Source organism: Durio zibethinus, chromosome 26, assembly GCF_047325235.1.
Source record: "Durio zibethinus cultivar Kanyao isolate XHJ-2024 chromosome 26, ASM4732523v1, whole genome shotgun sequence".
NCBI lineage: Eukaryota > Viridiplantae > Streptophyta > Magnoliopsida > Malvales > Malvaceae > Durio > Durio zibethinus.
Genome location: NC_143187.1, coordinates 11,297,410 through 11,317,394, shown reverse-complemented (window position 1 = coordinate 11,317,394; position 19,985 = coordinate 11,297,410). Strand labels below are relative to the sequence as shown.

The following is a 19,985-nucleotide window of genomic DNA, read 5'->3' as shown; positions in this document are numbered from 1 at the left end:
GTGGCTGTTGGTTGTGGAAACTCGAAAAGATGCATTATAAGGGTTTTCAGTTTCAGTTTTTCTTCTTCTATCAGTTGCAATCCCATTCATGTCTTTGCTGTTCATCCGTTTAGGGTATAATAATGGATATACATTAAATAATAATATAATAATAAATTTCTTCAAACAGTAAAAAAAAAAAGTTTGACCAACTGAAATTGTTTAAAATAATGGGGGTCCAAGACTCCAAGTGAGAAAAGCCTTGGCCCAAATTGTTTTAGGGCTTTCTCCAGCCCAAGATTCCTTTCTTATAGTCCAAAGCCCAGCTTATTTGAATTGTAAAATTGTTGAGTAAGGACTTTTTCAAGCCCTGGTTTTGTTTTTAAACCTGAAACTCAAGCCCGGATTCAATGGCAAATGAAAGACCGATCCACGAAACTGAAATAAGGAAAAAGAAAAGCAAAATAAGAAGAACCGTACACCCAAAGAACAGAACCGAGACAGAGAGACCTGAGAGCGACATTAACCTTTGTTTGTATAGTAGAGAAAACAGAGGGCCTGTGAGTAAGAGGCAAACCCCCCCCCCCCCCCCCCCCCCCCTTCTCCCTTCAGAACTTGTCCATCCTTCCTTTTTTTTTTTCCTATTATTATATTTTCTTCTTTTTCATTCCAGCTTCCATATATCGGGGGTTCCTCTTTTTTAATATATATATTTTTCTATTTGATTTTACACGTTCATTAATTCATATATATTTATATATATATATAGAGAGAGAGAGAGAGAGCGAAGAGAGAGAGAGAGAGAGAGTAAGAGATTATTGTTTTCGGAGGGACAAAGGAACAAAGGGAAAATGTCAAAGAAGAAAGCTTTCAGTGGCAACACTATGACATTAAAAGATTTTCATGGCGGTTTAATCCCAACCGATCTCCCTCTCCCTTCTGCCCCTGGCGTGTAAGTACCCAAATTTCAATTTTCGTTTAATTTGATCCAATCTCTCTTTTTCTTTTATTTTTTGATTTGTACTTTCTGTGTATAATACAAAATTTTAAATTTGGGTTTTTTTGTATTAGATCTGAAAGCCACTGGATCTGCAAGTGAAATCCCTAGTTGTTAATTTTTAATTTAATGTAATTTTTTGTTTTTATTGAATTTGATGGGTACAGGATTATTAGGCCTACCGATCGTTCAGGTTATGATAGAGCAACGTCGTGGGGAAACCCGAAAGGCCGGCCTGATCACCGTGCCCGGCCCAATTCGTCTCCCGCAACTAGGCATTTTGATGATAAAACTCCATTTCTTACCAATTCAGTGCATATTGGTCGTAATTTTGATGAGGATGAAAGAAAGCCGTTAGACGGGGTTTCCGTCCCGCGTAGAACTATTAGTGATGAGAGTTTTCGGGTTCCAGCTAGTCGTGTGGAGCTGAAACCAGAGTCTGCTTATGCAGGGAGGGTTTCGGGTCGACATGGGTCAGCTCCGGTATCTCCATTGTCGGGTGGAGCTGGGAATTCATACTCTAGTAGAGTGTCTGAGGCTGCTTGTATTGGTGTGATTTCTCATAGTTCAGGGGGGAATCATGGGCAGGCTACTTCTGGGTCGTACCCTAATGCGTGGGCAGCTCGGAAGGAGGTTTCGGTGAGTGTTGCTGAGCCTGTACAATCTGTATGGTCTGAACAAATTGCTGTCTCGAAGTTGGCTCATGCTAGCGCACTTGAAAAGGTTTCATCAGGTAGATGGCAGTCAAAGCAGTCCCTTCAATATCAGAAAGATATTGATATTAGTAAACATTCAGAAACAGAAAATGGTTTGCACTCCCAGGGTTATGATGAAAAGACGTACAGCAGAATGAATGTTGTGGGTGTGAGGGAATATTCTGATGTGATATTGGCAAGGCATGTGGAAAAGGGTTTGAATATTGAAGATGGAATTCAGGGTGGTCGAAAGGAGTTTTACAACTATGAGAGGAACCGTGGTCCTAATTGTTTGGAAGCTAAAGAAAGGAAATCAGTAATATATGGTGAAGGAATTCATTCAACTCGTTCAGATGGCAAATTTGGTGGTTCTGAATTGCAGTTGCCTCCATCCGTGCTGTCAGAAGCATCTGAGCGGCCCAAGTTTAATTTACTTCCTCGGACTAAGCCATTGGGTAGTCTAGAATCACCCGATATTGATTCTAAGCAGGTACTCATGTGATGCTATATCATTGAAGTTTATATTATTTTTTTCCTTTTTTGGATAGATGGCAGATTTTTATTTATCCAAGAAAGCAGGGATGTAACCTGCTATAAAGAAAAAGTTTGCATTCATTTAGTTCTCCCCTAATTATGATAATTTTCTTGAAATAGGGACACCAGCGGCTAAGTGAATCTGATCTTAGTCATACTGAAATTGGTAATGATTTACATGAGCATGTGAATACTTCAAAACCTGGTTCAGCTGGCAGCGAGAGTGCGAACCAGACAGTGGAGCGTCCAAAACTGAATCTAAAGCCACGTTCGCAGCCCATTGAACAATTGGAAGGAAACATTGAGAAGGGGTCAGTATACGTCTAGACTTTAAATTAATGTTACTCTGTATGAGTGCTTTATATATGCGTATTCCTCTTATTATGAACTCATGAGACAGTTTTTAAATTTGAATGTATTAAGTTTGCTTTGTATTATCATCTTTGGTAAGAGTAAATCATTAAGGATGAGGGACAGAATTGTTGAGGTATGTGACTGACAAAAGTAATGCATTAGAAATTTGATGTTAAGAAATTTGGTTATGGAATATCTCTGAGCATCTTTGATTGCAGCTAAGTTCTCTAGCTATCAGTTGTTTGTCCTGTTGTGTTGTGTTTGGTTTTCCTCCTTTTCTTGTGTTTGTGAGCTTTTTTTATTTTTGTTAACTTGGCCATTTCTGTTAGCATTTCTTATCCCTTGTCCATTATGAATGCTAGTGTTGTCTTTATTTCCTTACACATTTGGAAAACATAAATAAATAAATTTATGAGTTTGAAGGTCAAATTAGGAACGTTTTGTGGAATTATTTAGACTTTAATTGATATATAATTATTTTTGAAAGGAGTAACTTTTGAGATAAGAGCAACATAAAATTCTTTAATTTCTCAAAAGAAAATTTATGGTGATTTGTAAACTTTGAATGTAATAGTCTCATAGGACCAAATAGGGAACTTTGAGCTTAGCCGTTAAATCATGATTTTAGGCATTAAATTACTATGAATTGTTGAGTCACATTTAACCTTCTTATGAAGCAACTAAAGCACAATGAAAAGGTGAAAGAGTGACATCTATGATTTACAGTATAGAACGTGATAATGCAATTTTACAACAGTTTTAATTTGTTTGTCACCTATTTGTCAGGTCGCCATGCAAAACTGATCTATCATTACTTAACTTGAATAATAGGTTAGATCTTGTGCATCTTACCTGTCTACAATGAGAGGCTACATATAATGGTGCTATATTTTATTTGCATGTCCTATCAAGTTCTACGGTAATATTGAATGAATAAGGGTGCTTTTTTTTTTAGTTTATTTTCTGGACAGTCATCACTTTAGGGGGATTATATCACGTACAATGATTGTAGTACAATTAACCAATCACAGTTTTGAATTATGTTGGTTCCATCAAAATTTTATATAGATTCAACATTTATAAGTTGGACCCCTATATAAATCTTTATTTTGATTGGATAATTGTAGCATTGTAGTAAAAAAGAATTGTAGGTGATATGCTCCCTGCTTTAGGTGTATGAGTAACTATTTAGCTAGATGTTATTGTTGCAGAAATGCGTTGTTTGGTGGTGCTCGCCCACGAGAACTGGTGAGTGAATCTCTCTTGCTTGCTTAATGAATTGTTTCATGATTTTGTTGATTCATCACTCTCGTTGATGCCAACATAACTTAATTCATTATTTTAGCTTTACACTTGTTATTGTGGTCTTTATTTATTTATTTATTTTTTTTGTGATTTTATAGTAACAGCGGATAGGATTGCTGTTCTGCTTCTCAGGTTCTGAAGGAGAGAGGGATTGATGATAGCAACCATGAGCCAGGCCATCATCCTGATAGGTAGCGATTTTTGTATTTCATACCATACGAGGGCATTTTGCCCCTTTTTCTTGTTGGGTTTTTTCACCAATTCGCTAAAAACTTAAACAGTACCATGTCATTATTAATCTGTATTGTTATGTGAAGGGTCAAACATAATCTTTTAAGGAGTGAAAAAGTTGCTGAGCTAGCAGCTCCTCGCCATGGTGAAAGAGTTGAGAATCCTCCTGTTGATCAGAGAGCTGGAAGAAAATCTGAGAGGAATAATCGTGTTGACAGCGAAGGAGTTGATATGCAAAGGAGGAATTGGCGTAATGAAAATTGGCGGAATGGCAGGGAAACTGAAAGGCAGCAGCAGCAGCAGAGACAGCCTTCACCTGAGACCTGGCGTAAGCCTGCTGGGTTGCGGTATGGAAAAGCAGCATCAGCAGTGGAGCTTGCCCAAGCTTTTTCGAAATCATTCTCGGATCAGAAAACAGATGATCGAGTTGCTGGGCAAAAGGGACTTACTGGTCGGACCCAAATACCATTTTCCCGGCTGATGGGTCCAACTCCAAGGCCTCAGACAAATGGCTACTAAATTCTGAGAGGTTTGTTGCCTTCTTCACAGTGACCGGATCGTGTTACTGGTAATGGGCTTTTGGCAGTCAGTTGTTATAATTGTGCAGTATGACTAATGAGTCAAGAGTACCGTCGCAACTTATGAGCTCATGAGTCCATGCATCTGAACTTTTTTATTTTCATTTAAAAGAATTTTTTCAGAACAATTGGCATACCGAATCAATTGCCATGTTATTCTTAGACACTTCGTTGCCAAACCAAGCTGAAATAGCTTACTGTTTGCGTAAGCACTTCCGAAGAATATCGATTAATTGACTCGTGGAGAAGCATTCTTTTAAAAGTTTCTAGTATTCTAGTGGAAAAGTCGAGTTTAATATTAGGCCTCTAGCCTGCGTGTTCATCTTTTGATTTGGGCCCATGCTTTGAGGCCTAAGTGCTACTCTTGGACCCACGTTTTGGGCTAATTTGAGTTAATTATTTCTCTTGAGGGACACTGCATCTTATTTGGGCCTATTCAGCTTACTCTTTACTCTTTTGAGCCCACGTTTTGGACTTTAGCCTTGGACTCTTTGTGATCGGGCAAAATTGAGCATACTTAAATCAATTTTGGGCCAACTGGAGCCTACTGTTGTGACTTTCGGCCCAGCTTAAGTTTGGGCTTTTTTGTTTCCTTGTCCATTTTTCTCCTTTTAACGGTTTCTCTTTTCCCTGTTTGTGTTTGTTTGATCCAATTAGGTTTGGAGAAAAGTTAAGATGAGCTAAGCCTTATATCCATTGAAATAGGTGAGTCATATATATTATCCAATGTTCATTTGGACTCTTAGCTGTTGGGCCCATTTAGCCTAGTTGTTTCTCTTCTTGAGCTCCTGTTATATCATTTTTGCTTTTCTTTTTATTTAAAAAAAAAGGAAAGTAATTTCTTTGATTTTATGCCTCAACAAACAAAAATCTGAGACTTGGTCAGCTTCTCGAATCTCTATATCCTTATAAGTGGAATCCAGAGTCAGCCTCCACTAAAAACCTCTTTACTCTCTCGGGCTCAATGGAAACTGTCGCCACGAGTAACGGAAAAGGCTGAAGTCCATCCTTTGTTTGGTCAATATGAATTATCGGATGTAAAAGAGAAACAAAAAGTATATATATGGGCCTCGAAAAGCGTGCATCATAGAAAATATATCGTTCTCATTTCAATTTTCTAGTATGACTTTTGCAAGTATTTCTTATCTTAGTTTGACAATGTAGGATGAAGTCCTTCCTTTCTCTTTCACGGTTTCGATTTCCTTTTTCTTGTGGAAAACCAAATTTCATCTCCAATTTTCATTGTAATTATTTAATTGTTCATTTCGCATGGTAAAAAAAATTTTCATCACATGATTTTGTTTTCTAATTGAATCTTTAAAAATTGAATTTATAAAATGTAACTGTGATCTAATGAAAAATTTTTTCGTTCTGTCAAATAAACTTTATATTGATTAAATTAATTGATGATTTCTACTTAAAAGTTATAACTGATTTTTAGTAGTACAACTAATGGCATTTCATATATACATATTTTAATATATATATATATATATTTTTTTTTGAGAAATTGATAAATATATTGATAATAAAATTTTTTAATTTTACAAACAGAATTAAGATGTCGATATATCTTTTAATGTATATTTAAAAAATAAAAAATTTATAATTTATAAAAATTAAGATATGTGTCATCATATGTACAGGTTAAAAATTTTAGTACCAATGAAAATTTTTTATAATTTTTTTATCATATACTAATGATAATGATATGATTGAGACTAAAAAACGTTAAAATTTAAATTTAAGACATCGCAAGATTAAAACATGCATTTTTTTAATCATCGTTGTCGGATTTGATACCGTTTTATAAGGACGTGAATTCGGAAAAAAAAAAAGGAAAAAGGCGTGTATTTGGTAATGAAAGGAAAGAGTGTAGGTGCCCCACTGCAATTGCAACTGTAAAACTTCCATTGTTTTAAAAATGCCTCGTAGCTTCTGATTCCCTCCCCTCCTTTATCTAATCTCTACTAACAAACCTTGTCTCTTATGCTCAATTGTCCATTGACCAACCAACACCACACCAGCTTCTTCTTACAAGCAACTTTTCTACTGTGTTTCTTTTTCCCTTCTCTCTTTGCTTCACTCTTCAATGCTTATGTCCTTATATTCTTCTTTTTTGGCAAGTCTGCTGTGATCTTCAAGTGGATGTCAATGGCTAAGAGGTTTTCATGGTAGACAAGGTAATAGTTTTCTATTTACCATTAAATCCTTTATCGTGCTTATGGGGTTTTAATGATAGTTACTACTCTAGTTTGTTCACCTCACTTCGTTTTTTTCTAGGTAGAGCAAGTTATAAATATCATTTGGCAAACTTTTTTTTTTTTTTTTTCTGTTTTTGTAGGGCTGAACCTTGAAACCCCATGCCGTTTTCACTTCAGTTGGGATGCTTAACTCAATCCTGTTTCAGTCTTTATGATCTTTTGCGTTCAGTTGTAGTCAATGTGTTGCTACGATGTGTACTCTCTTTAATGTGTCTTTTCTGATTCTTCCGGTTTTTGTAATCTATTCCTTTCACCAAGGATCTTGGCCCTCTCCACTAGATTACAGAACAAACAGGACCACTCTTAAATTTATTGTTGACAACAACTTCCTACCACAATTTCCTAAGAATGCAAGATTATTTCAGTTTTTTTTTTTTTTTTTTTTTTTTTGTGTGTGTATAGGTTTAATTAATACTATTTGATTCACTTATAGCTTTTTGTTGAGTCGGTAAACGCTAGGCTTTTTAGTGTAAAATGAATTAAATGTCATAAAATATTCCTTCTTTTCATTAATCCTAGTATGTTCTATAATTCCTCTACAATTTATTTTTTTAATGCAGAGAGCCCTTGCATCTTTCTCTGGTAGATTCAGCAAATTGTTTGGTAATTTGATGGATGATACCAGGAATCTGAAAGTGGTATTTCATGACTTTCCGGGGGGAGCTGAGGGTTTTGAGCTTGTGGCAAGGTTTTGCTATAACAAGGGAAGAACTGAGATAACTCCCGCCAATATAGTCCTACTAAATTGTGCTGCACAATTTATGGAGTTGGAGAGTGATGGCCCCAGGCCTAGCTTGTTAAACCAAACAAAAAAGTCTCTAGATGGTATCAGCTTCTGGTCCTGGTCTGAGCTACTTATAGCTTTGAAAGAGTGCCAAGATTTGCTTTCTACCTCAAATTCTTCGCTAATACTTGATAAGGTTCTGGATTGTGTTATTGGAAGGCTTGCCTCTCCTATTGCTGCAAGCCCATACACATCTTCCTCAGAGAACTCCAGTTTCCTGTGTTCCTGTGATACAAGGAGCAGCTATAGTATCAGAAACAATTTCTCTCAAATATCTTGGTGGTTTGAGGATCTTCTGTTTTTGAATATTGATTTGATTGACAAGGTAATAAAAATGATGATATGCCAGCATTTCGATCATGCTACGATTAATAAGTTCCTCTTCTGTTATCAAAGATCAAGATTTCTTAGCGCCACCCCTATTGAGAAGTGCAAAATCACAGAGGTCATAGTCAATCTGGTTTCTTTACTTGATAGGAGCTCCCTTTCTTGCAAGCTCTTATTTGATATGTTTCGAGTGGCTTCGAGGTTGAAAATTAGCAAATATTGCAAATCCCTTTTGGAAAATCTTATTGGTTCACAACTGGATCAAGCAACTATAGATTTTCTGCTTGTTCCATCCCCACACAGGAAAGATTATATGTATGATGTGAATCTGGTACTTAGACTGGTAAAAGCATTTTGCAATGAAGGAATTTGTTGCTTATCCCCATTGCGATTAAGAAAAGTTGTTAGCTTACTTGACTTGTACCTTTTGGAAGTGGCAGCGGATTCCCATCTGAACCCTTCAAAGTTTGCAGCATTAGTCATGCTGCTCCCAGATACTGCCAGAGAATCCCATGATAGGCTTTTTCAAGCCATAGACATTTATCTAGAGGTATTTCCATCTACTTATGAATAGCTACCCTTGTTATAAATGCAATTAATTGCTTTGCACAAATTTTAGAATGAACCTGATTCTCTATGGTTCTTAGAATTGAAATATGATGCTGGTAGAGTGTACTCCTTATGTGATGTAATGGCAGTAGCAAGTAGCAGGCCTGTTGCTAGGGCTCAATCACTTCAGGTTTCTACAATTTAGATAGATTCATTGAATATACAAATGAAAGGGGTAAAACTAATATTATCGCCAGTTGTCTACATGCTAATTCTAATTTGATTATTCGTACTAGAATGAAATCACTTATTAGTTATTAGGATCTGTGCTAATCCAAAAACTCGAATTTTTTCTAAGCAGGTTCATGGTGGACTATGTGAAGCAGAAAAAATGAGAATCTGTAGTGCACTTAACTATGCAAAGCTTTCAACAGATGCACTGAGACACTTGGCTCGGAACTCCAAATTTCCATCAAGAATAGCAATACAAGCTTTCATTAATCAGCAGTCCAAGCTTGAAATTTTACTTGAGGACAAAAAACATCTTGACACCTTCAGTGGTTCCATCTCTGCTGAGGAAAGTATCAATGAGAAAGAAAATTCCGATCAAATCCTTCTGTATGCCAAAAGAATCAACCTTCCCAGGAAAGCCGAGCAACTTGATGTACAGCTGCAAGGAATGCAATGCAGAGTAACAGAACTGGATAAGTTCTGTGGGAAAATGCAGACTCAGATAGGAAACATACCAAGAACAAGATTATCCAGTCTTGGTAATAATGCTAGATTCTTGCCAAAACTATGTTCTTGAAAGGCAGTCTTGCCTTCAAAGTCTTTATGGTTTTTCCCCTACATTGATATGAAATATTTGTATAGGATGAAGCCAATGAATGTAAATGCAAATTATTTTTGTTTGAAATTTTGTAAAGAATGATCAGTTGGCAGCAAATATTCAATAGATTGGATTTGGGATATCTCCTCTGGTCTTGCTTCATTCTAGAAGAACTGTAGAAACAAGAGCAGGACACTGGTTTGCATACTCATAAAATCATATTAGATGGAAGGATGAGGATCTTAATTCATTTGTACTTTATGATTTCCAAATTAAGATTTTGCTTACTTGGAAGTGTGCTCTTTTGACATGATCAAAGTGAAATACAGAAAGAAGTCAAAAGAAAGTTCAAGTTCCAAATTGAAGACAAAGAATAGTTCGTTGAATGTCAATGAAATGTACTGAAAAAAGCAGTCATTGTTGAAACATCTCAAAATTTACTTCTCTAAAAGAAGAAACCTAAATTGTCATGACTTTATAATTAGTTTTCCAACAAGAGCTACTGCATCAGGTAGAAAATTGCTGCCAGTTTGGGGCGGGCAGAGCAAAGCATTTCCATTACAATTTCTAACCACTTATATCAAAGTTTAGTTTGTCGTAGTTATCAAGCCGACTTATTAAGCTACTTAAGTAAAAGTCAGAATAAGCTGGCATAAAGGCAAGAATTAATGAACTTTCACACACATTAAAAAATACCAGAGACATTGGCTGTATCTATGTCCTCTCTTAACCAAAGACTAGAGAAATATTAATGGATGTTTCTAAAGGAATATCCGAACTGATAGTCAGTCCCTGCCAAGGCAGCCTGCGAACTATGCGGCGTACAGCATGCGTGGTTACGGGCTCACTACAATGCGGATTTAGGAGCCCCAGAATGTCTGCATTCACTTACATTTTTAAGGCAACGTTTGTTCATGTAAAAGATAAATGACAGACAAATCAACCTGCATGGTTTTTACCTTAAATTTTCTTTTGTGTTTGAACCATGACCTAAAGATTATAGTGGAAAAGTTTGGCAAATCGACGTTGGGGCTTCAAGTTTCAAAAATATGGTTGTGTCTTTTCCTTGGAGAATGAGAATTAAATAATGAACTAATGATTAACCATGAATAAGGACATCAAAGGAGGGTCAAATTACATGGCACTCCCAAGAAAAAGAAAACTGCCATGTTTATTTTGGAAGAGTGCAGCAATTTACTGAACCAGGATTTGTGTGAGCCATTAATGCATGGGTTTGGACCAACATTCTTGTGTCACGGGTCGAGACTTAAGTTTCGAATCCGTGCGATTTCGGGATCTGGACATTCATCTTTTCGGCGTTTCAAATCAGCCTTCCTGTCACTCACATCCTTATGAGGTATTATCCGCTCTGGCCCTCATGACCTCACAAGGTAGAGATAGTGTGAACCCTTTTATACCTCAGTGACCTTTATGTTCGATGTGAGATTCAGGACTCTTCCTTAGGTCCGTGACATTCTCCCGCACCCAACTTCATTACGTTCTCGTCACGGAGGCTGGCCACCCTGCCTGCCTCCTTTTGAGGTGCTTGGCGTGGATCGAACGGTTTAGGGTTGGCTCTGATACCACTTGTTACGGGTCGAGACTTAAGCTTCGAACCTGCGTGGCTCCAAGACCCGGGCATTCACCCTTCCGGCGTCCTAGATCAGCCTTTCTGATCACGGTTCACACCTTTGTGAGGTATTATCCGCTCTGATCTCCATGACCTTACGATTTTGTTCTACAAAAGGCATATCACAAGACGGAGATAATATGAATTCTTTTATACTCCAATGAGCCTCCTATTATATTCGATGTGAGATTCAGAACTCTTTCTTAAGTTCGTGACACTTGAAAGGGGCAGCAATGCTATTACTCTCTTAGATACAATCGCCAACAACTTAGATATTACTGATTTTTTTTTTTTAGTCTACCAATTTGTGGGGTGCTGGGATCATTAATGAATGTCAAGTCAAGACCAAAGCCTTATCTCGAGGCGTTAAAATTTCTTATGTTTTATAGACTATAGTCAAAGCATTGAGCTAATGAACTGCGCCATGGAACAAAAAAGAGAGGGAACCAAGGTAAAGTTCGGCTTCTTACTAATGGGCCTGAGTGCTAATCAATTGAAATGTGAACTTTAATGGGCTATAGGGTCGCCCATATCGATCAGCGGCACTCGCAATACATCCAACCCAAGAATTTGGGCTGAAATTCTTTTAGAGTTTGTCTTCGGTTATCAGTGGGCTCTAACCTTCGCGCCTAACCGGAATCAATTGGCGCCGTTTCTGGTCTCTCCGGAGCCCAAGTACGTCTTCATCGTCATCATCAACCCTTCCTCTAAACAAAAAAGTTTACATATTTTTTACTTCCTCTCTCTGCAACAAACCTACAGAAAAAAAAATGTCACATCCAAAACCAACGATCTAGGGCATAATCTCATAGCATGTAAAACAACAGATATACTATTTAAACTAAAAATTTAACATCTCCTGTATAATATTTATAAAACCTTTAAGTCTTCAAAATATAAATAACATAACTAAATAATATAAATATAAAACCTTTAAGTCTTCAATATAAAATATCAAACCAACCAATAAACTACTCAGTTTTCTGACAAAAAAAAAAAAACTACCCAATTCAAAACTATATAAAAATAAAAGCAGGTGATAATCTTCCTAATGCAAGTTCTAGTTAAATCTAAATTCTAAAAATGTAAATATTAAAATATAAAATATTATAACAAATTAAAGAAGTGAGTAACCTACGTCTCTTTTAATTAGATTAAGCGTATTACAGAACATGTAGAGCAAAATTATTAGTAATTATGATTTGAATATAATTATAGATAATCCAATATTCATAAACTTATTTATTCTAAAATTATATTATCATATAACAAAATTAAACAAAACTTTTACAAAATTATTGATTTTTATTAGGCTCGCGTAACGTGGCATGATTATACATGATCTTTATGGTACGGATCAAAATAAAATCAATTTTGAACAACAATGGATTAAAAGTAAACCAAATAATATTATAATTAAAAATGTAACCAACGAATGATTATTAGATTTGTCCTTCCCGATAAAAAAATTTTGAGTTTAAATTTTATTAATGATTATTTGTTAGTATTATCTCAAATACATAATTTGAAATAATCTATTTTTAATTATCAGATACGATATATTTTATTATGATTTAAAAAATTAAACATCTTACCTATTTCAAATTTTTTATATAAAAAAAAATAGTTGAAAATGTAAGACAAACAAGCCGAGGCTTTGCACTTCGGAGGACCAAAATGCCCGAGAAAAAGCTAAATTTCTTGTCTTCATAATAATAAATCATATAAAATTCCATTTTCAGCTCGGAAAATCTTCTATTGCTGGATTGAGGTACATAGTATTTGAGGACACACAATTTGAAATAACTCAAAGAGCAAAATAATTTTTTTTATACATAAAAAATTATAATTTAATAATAACACAAAACTGTAGATGTTAGGTTTCGAATCCCATATATATGCTCAATTTTCATCATAAGTTTTTAAATGGAAAGCATATCTTCATTTATATTATATGTTGCATATCATTTGTTACAAAAGAATGAACATGTTGATTTATAAATGGATCTGGTCATTAATTCCTTACTCTTTCTGTAAACTTTATTCTTGTTTTTTCTGTATTGGTCTATAATTGTTGAAAGAAGTTATTGGTGATGGTGAGATATCTAACGTCATGCTTTCCCTGTCTCAAAATAATGCTAGTAACTATATGTTGTGATTTTAGTATTAATTAAACTTTGAAAGAAACTTTGAATCAAAATTAATAGAAAGTTGGTGTCCCCGGAATGCATCAAAATTCGAAAGTAAAGAAACTGCCCGCACAGGAGTGGGCACAGTGGATAAAAAATATGGAAATCATTTATTGTGTTTTGGATAGAGTAAGAGGGAGATCAGTCAGACCAGAGCAATTGTACATGATGAATGCTAGCCACCGCTGTTTTGAGACCCGCTTTTCAACGCTTAGATCATCTATTGGTCCACGTAATATTATTTTTAATAAAATCAGTTACCTATTGTTTGGGTTATTGGCCAAAAAAATAAATCGGGTTTTGCACTTTGCTCTGAATACATTTTTATTCCATCACAAATTTAAAAAAAAAAAAAAAAAAAACTTTTTTAATTATTCATATCCATCAATTGAATAATTTTAAACAATAACAATAACAAATTAAACTTTATATCTAACAACAAATCAATTGAATAATTTTAATGGAGGAATAATGTTCGATGCTTCAAAAGAAGGTAGGTAATTTATGGTAAGATGTGAGATGGATCCAATGAATAAACAATACTTATTAATAGGAAAATGTCATTGCAGCTCTTGCATATATTTAAAGAACTCAGAGAAATTTCGTCTCTTTAGGATTTGTTAGATAATCATCTTATTTTCCTTATTTTTTGCAAAAATCTTCCTCCATAGTTTGTATTTTTGAATAATGTTTGCTGTATGCCTCTAGAACTTATCAATGTCCTCTGCTGTGCTACCTAATAAATCAAAAGAAAGATTTATTGAAGAAAATATTGGTAGATTTAAAACTTAGACATCGACATAAAACTTGAAGAAAAGTTAAAGATAAAAGGCACACCTCTAAATAGGAAGCTTGCATTGAAAAATCATTGAAGCAACTTATAATTAACACAATCTTGAATCTCAAGGCTTAGTGCTTCCAATGTGTTTTCTAAAGATAGTAACAATCCTGGTTTGGTTGCACGACAGATATCCATCAAACTTTGTTTTATTACATGAATAGATATACAATATAAAACAAAGTCTTCAATTACTTGTTTATTTAATGGTTAATTTATAATTGAAGCAGAAATCTCTATTTGGGGAAGTTATCAACAGCATTTCATTTGGCTTTTCTCCGTTAGGTTGCTCCTTAAACTCACTTGATTGCTACCCACTATTGTTTCTTCTTTCTCGAGCTTAGTGATCCTTTCTGAAGTTCTTCCATGCAATTTATGATATCTCCAAGTATAGATGTTCTGTCCATCAGCTAATGTTGGCATTCTTCTATATACCAGTTCAACGGTCTTCCAACTTTACTAAAAAATGCCTACTTATTTTAGAAGCTTGCATATCACTGAAATGCTATCATTATATTTTATTATTATGCTAAAAATAAACTTTTTAACAAATTAGAAAAAAATCAGAATCATCTTGTTGAACGTGAGCACTATTGACCTGAGCATTGAAAACTGGCTTTAATTTTTTTAGCCACAAAAATATAAAGATTCCTATTTTGAAAAAAACAGAAAAAATAAATATAATTTATATTAAAAAAAAAGAAAAATGCGAATCTTTATTTTATAAATCAAGTAAACTCGTTGATGGCAAAATAGAGGGAAAAAAAAATTTTAAGAAACAAGATTATGAGTCATTGTAGCTTGTGAGCTTAACTTTTGAGCTTTACGAAGTCAAGAGAGAGATGGTTGGAAGAAAAGTAAAAATGCTTTTGAGAAGTTATAAGGTACATCTTAACGGGAGTTTTGAGTAGTATTCAAAGTTTTGAAATTAAAAATTAATTTTTTAGTGATATTTTAAAATTTTGAAAAAAATTTTATGTTATTTTTAAATTTAACTTGAATAAAAAATAATAAAATAATCATTAAGTACATGTGAAATGATTACAAGTTAGTTATGGTTTTTACTATTAAATTTTTTTTTATATTGTATTTAATGGCGTTTTTCATGAAAAACACTTTAAATAATTCTATTTAATTTTTTTAAGGACTATTAAAGATGTTTTTTGGCAAAAAAATGTGTTAAATAATTCTAAAAAAAATTGACCAACATTATTTAAGGTGTTTTCTGGTAATAAATACTTTAAATAATCTGATTCAATTTTTGTAAAGATTATTTAATACATTTTTACCAGAAAACGTCAACGTCTTAAATAATCATCTATTAAAAATTGAATAAAATTATTTAAAGCATTTTTTGACTAAAAACCATCTTAAATAATCCCCTAAAAAATTGATCAATGTTATTTAAGCGTTTTTTGACTATAAATACCTTAAATAATCTCTAAAAAAATCTTATAAGTAATATAAAAAAATAAACACTAGATGGAGGGGTCAAACCTACAACTTTATATTTAATAGCCATACGTTCTAACTAACTGAGTTACTCCAATCTTTTAGGTAATAAAATGAATTATTTAAGTCTTATAAGTAATCCCCAAAAATAAATGTTAGAGGGAGGAGTCGAACCTATAATTTTATGATTAATAATCATATACTCTAACCAATTGAGTTATTCCAAATTTTTTTATATTTTATCTCTTAAATCTTATAAGTAATGAAAAAAATTATTTAAGATATTTTTAGTAAAAAACATCTTAAATAGTGTTCTTAAAAAACATTAAAGTAGTAGAATGAGTAATAAACCTATAACCTTATAATTAATAACCATATACTCTAACTGATTGAGTTACTTTAGTTATTTAATATTTTATCTCTTAAATCTTATAAATAATAAAAAAAAATATTTAAAGTGGCCTTAAATAATCCTTTCGTATTTTTTAAATGACATTTATTTAAGGTGCTTTTGGATCATACCTTAAATAATTCATTTGAAAAAAATAAAAATGATTATTTAAAGTATTTTTCAATAAAAAACATCTTAAATAATTCATAACTTTTTTTATTGATGATATTTTATTAAAAAAATCAAATAAAATATTTATTTTTTTTATTGTTAAAAGTATAATTTGTTATTTGAATATTTATTATTAATAAAAATCAATAAAAATGTATTATCATATATATAAAAAAAATTATGATAATTATTCATAAATTAATATATGTATATTCTCTTCAATTAAATAAATAAATTTATTTATAAAATATCTTAAAAATAAAAAAAATCTTAAATATCGTATTTTTTAAAAAATTATATTTATTTTCAGAATTCAAAATTTCGTGAACCTCGTACCCTCCAAATTATAAATGATGTGACCTTCTGAACGAGCATGTCTTCGAGGCGATTGTTACGGACGAGTGCTCCTAGATTTCCCCGTTATATTTTGTCGGGACACGAACATCTTTAAGTGGCCGGTTCTCAACCACTCAAGCACTGTGTCCTTTCCCCTGAATGTCGGGCTTCCAAACTTTATCAACTGGTCAAATCACGTTCATCACATGCCTACTCTCGAATTTTAGAAATAGCTTCAATTATTGATTCCAAGTACCTCAAAAATTGTTTTTCTTTTTCTTTTTTAATTTTTTAAAGAAACAAGATTATGAGTCATTGTAGCTTGTGAGCTAAACTTTTTAGCTTCGCGAAGTCAAGAGAGAGATGGCTGGAAGAAAAGTAAAAATGCTTTTGAGAAGTTATAAGGTACATCTTAAGGGGAGTTTTAAGTAGTATTCAAAATTTTGAAATTTTTGTGATAATTTAAAATTTTGAAAAAATAATTATATTATTTTTAAATTTAATTTAAATAAAAATTAATAAAATAATCATTATTATTTAAAAAAGTATGTGTAAAATGATTACAAGTTAGTTATAATTTTTACTGTCAATTTTTTTTATATTGTATTTAATGGCATTTGTCATGAAAAATATTTTAAATAATTTTATTTAATTTTTTTATGGACTATTAAAGATGTTTTTTTGACAAAAAATAAATTAAATAATTCTAAAAAAAATTGACCAGTATTATTTAAAACGTTTTCTGGTCATAAATACCTTAAGTAATCTGACTCAATTTTTTTAAAGATTATTTAATACGTTTTTGCCAGAAAACGCCAACGCCTTAAATAATCATCTATTGAAAATTGAATGAAATTATTTAAAGTATTTTTTAACTAAAAACCATCTTAAATAATCCCCTAAAAAATTTATCAATGTTATTTAAGACGTTTTTTTAGCTATAAACACCTTAAATAATCTCTCAAAAAATGTTATAAGTAATCCAAAAAAAAAAATACTAGAGAGAGATCAAACCTACAACTTTATATTTAATAGCCATACATTCTAATTAATTGAGTTACTCAAATCTTAATAAAATGTATTATTTAAGTCTTATAAGTAATCCCCAAAAATAAATGTTAAAGGGAGGGGTCAACCTATAATTTTATGATTAATAATCATATGCTCTAACCAATTGAGTTACTTCAATTTTTTTTTATATTTTATCTCTTAAATCTTATAAGTAATGAAGTAGATTATTTAAGATATTTTTGATCAAAAACGTCTTAAATAATGTTCTTTAAAAACATTAAAGAAAAACATTAAAGTAGTAGAATGAGCAATAAACCTATAATCTTATAATTAATAGTCATATGCTCTAACGGATTGAGTTACTTTAGTTATTTAATATTTTATCTCTTAAATTTTATAAATAATGAAAAAAATTATTTAAGGTGACTTTAAATAATTCTTTCATATTTTTTAAATAATATTTATTTAAAGTACTTTTGATCATAATCGCCTTAAATAATTCATTTGAAAAAAATAAAAATGATTATTTAAAGTATTTTTCAATCAAAAACACTTTAAATAATTCATAACTTTTTTTATTGATGATATTTTATTAAAAAAATCAAATAAAATATTTATATATTTTTTACTATTAAAAGTATCATTTATCATTTGAATATTTATTATTAATAAAAACCAATAAAAAAATATCATTATATATGTCAAAAAATTATGATAATTATTCATAAATTAATATATATATATATTCTCTTCAATTAAATAAATAAATTTAATTATAAAATATCTTTAAAATAAAAAAAAATTTCAAATATCGTTTTTTTTTTTTTCAGAATTCAAAATTTTGTGAACCTCATACCCTCCAAATTATAAATGATGTGACCTTCTGAACGAGCATGTCTTCGAGGCGATTGTTACGGACGAGTGCTCCTACACGAACATATTTAAGTGGCCGGTTCTCAACCACTCAAGCACTGTCTCCTTTCCCCTCAATGTCGGCCTTCCAAACTTTATCAACTGCTCAAGTCACGTTCATCACATTGCTACTCTCGAATTTTAGAAGTATCTTCAATTATTGATTCCAAGCATCTCAAAAATTGTTTTTCTTTTTCTTTTTTAATTTTTTTACCTGTTAATCACATTTGCCATTGATGCTTTTGATTGCCAAGTTAAAAAAGTTTCACCTAATTATACATACAGCCATTGTTTTTTTTATAAATAATATATATATATGTTAAATGGTTTGTGTTTATCTAAATTGATAATTATTGATGATGTTTTAAGATGTTGATAAGAAAAAAAATGATTTGAAGATTGCATGAAAGATGTTTTGGATTTGTAGTAGAAAAACATTATTAAGAAATATTAGAGTTGATTTTTGGAATATCTTTCAACTTTCGAATCAATAAAATATTTAAGGTTTAAGTGAAAAATAAAGTAATTATAAAAAGTATTTAAGAAATTGAAGGAGGAAGAAATTTTAATTTATACATAGCTTTTTTTTTTAATTTTATTTAAAGATAAAGTATTTAAGAGGAAGTATAGTGACATGATCAAAACACGTGATGATTAATTATAGGTTTACGTGAAATTTAAAGAAAGATTACGTAAATAAATGTGAATTACATTTAATGATTTTAAGTAAATTAAAAATTAATTAAATTATTATAAAATGTTTTAATAAGATATTAGTGTAGATAATTGGGTAAATCTTTTTTTGGCAAGAGTTCGTTGGTTTTGTAGCAAAGAAGTTGAATATCGATTTTTTCTTGTGGTGACATAATAATTAAATATGTATTAACTTAATAATTATGAGAACTGATCTTATTGATCAGTGATAAGTATAACAATGATTAAAAAGTTTTAGTACAGCTTTATAATTTTAACTTAAAAGAAAAGATTGATTATTTTTAATGAAGGGAATTAGGATTTCCTAGATAGATACATTAAGTAATTTACTTCAATTATTTTGTGCTTGACTGGGTTGATTTAGTACGTATGTGATATTCTTTCATGGTCCCACTCCACAGTTTTTTTTTTTGTCATGATACTTTAATTGATGAAACGTGTTAAGCAACTACTATGAATTTACACTTTGTAATTCTGGGACAGTGCTACAATTGGCAACGTGTCAATTTTGAAAGTATATTCTTTATAATTATTATATTATAATTATTAAATTATAATTTAATATTATATAAAATTTATTTAAAAAAATGTAGGATTCATATTTTTATAGGGGGGATTTTTATATAATTTTTTTTATGTAATTGATTAATTATAAAATTATAATAAAATAAATTATAAATGATATATTTCCATTGAATTCAGTGCAAAAATTTAAAAATCCAAATTTTATTTTTTTATATTTAAAATTATTAAAATTAAATTTTATAATAAATTAAAATTTTAATGTTTTATCAAAATATGTCAACAAATGTGAAAAAAAAATAAAAATCAAATCTTGAATCACATGATACCGCTTATCCGTATACATTTATAATGCTTAACAAAGAATTCTATAAATAGAGAGCTTTGCTTATC

At 31.5% G+C, this 19,985-nt stretch overlaps 2 protein-coding genes across 3 annotated transcripts; both read left to right on the top strand.

The window, feature by feature from the left end:
* The first annotated feature begins 594 nt into the window (after positions 1 to 594).
* On the top strand, positions 595 to 4,896 carry LOC111275140 (uncharacterized). Of its 2 annotated transcripts, XM_022860303.2 has the most exons (7): positions 595 to 931; positions 1,144 to 2,161; positions 2,326 to 2,516; positions 3,346 to 3,390; positions 3,771 to 3,807; positions 3,997 to 4,055; positions 4,182 to 4,896. In XM_022860303.2, the coding sequence occupies exons 1-7, from the start codon at positions 831 to 833 to the stop codon at positions 4,612 to 4,614; spliced, it is 1,884 nt and encodes a 627-aa protein (XP_022716038.1). In that variant the 5' UTR covers positions 595 to 830; the 3' UTR covers positions 4,615 to 4,896. The 2 variants fall into 2 exon arrangements, with proteins under 2 accessions (XP_022716038.1, XP_022716039.1); XM_022860304.2 differs by lacking the exon at positions 3,346 to 3,390 and having other exon boundaries at positions 598 to 931.
* A 1,411-nt stretch (positions 4,897 to 6,307) lies between these two features.
* Positions 6,308 to 9,568, top strand: LOC111318784 (BTB/POZ domain-containing protein At3g22104-like). Its single transcript, XM_089755345.1, has 3 exons — positions 6,308 to 6,856; positions 7,498 to 8,598; positions 8,959 to 9,568. Exons 1-3 carry the CDS (start codon positions 6,845 to 6,847, stop codon positions 9,403 to 9,405), a joined length of 1,560 nt encoding a protein of 519 aa, XP_089611471.1. The 5' UTR covers positions 6,308 to 6,844; the 3' UTR covers positions 9,406 to 9,568.
* Positions 9,569 to 19,985: the final 10,417 nt, after the last annotated feature.

What these genes read in the sequence shown, in the direction of transcription:
- LOC111275140 (XM_022860303.2), top strand. Translation starts at nt 831, where the DNA reads ATGTCAAAGAAGAAAGCTTTCAGTGGCAACACTATGACATTAAAAGAT. An exon ending in CTCCCTTCTGCCCCTGGCGT is followed by an intron (nt 932 to 1,143) that starts GTAAGTACCCAA and finishes TGATGGGTACAG; the next exon opens with GATTATTAGGCCTACCGATC. An exon ending in CCGATATTGATTCTAAGCAG is followed by an intron (nt 2,162 to 2,325) that starts GTACTCATGTGA and finishes TTCTTGAAATAG; the next exon opens with GGACACCAGCGGCTAAGTGA.
- LOC111318784 (XM_089755345.1), top strand. An exon ending in CCATAGACATTTATCTAGAG is followed by an intron (nt 8,599 to 8,958) that starts GTATTTCCATCT and finishes TTTTCTAAGCAG; the next exon opens with GTTCATGGTGGACTATGTGA.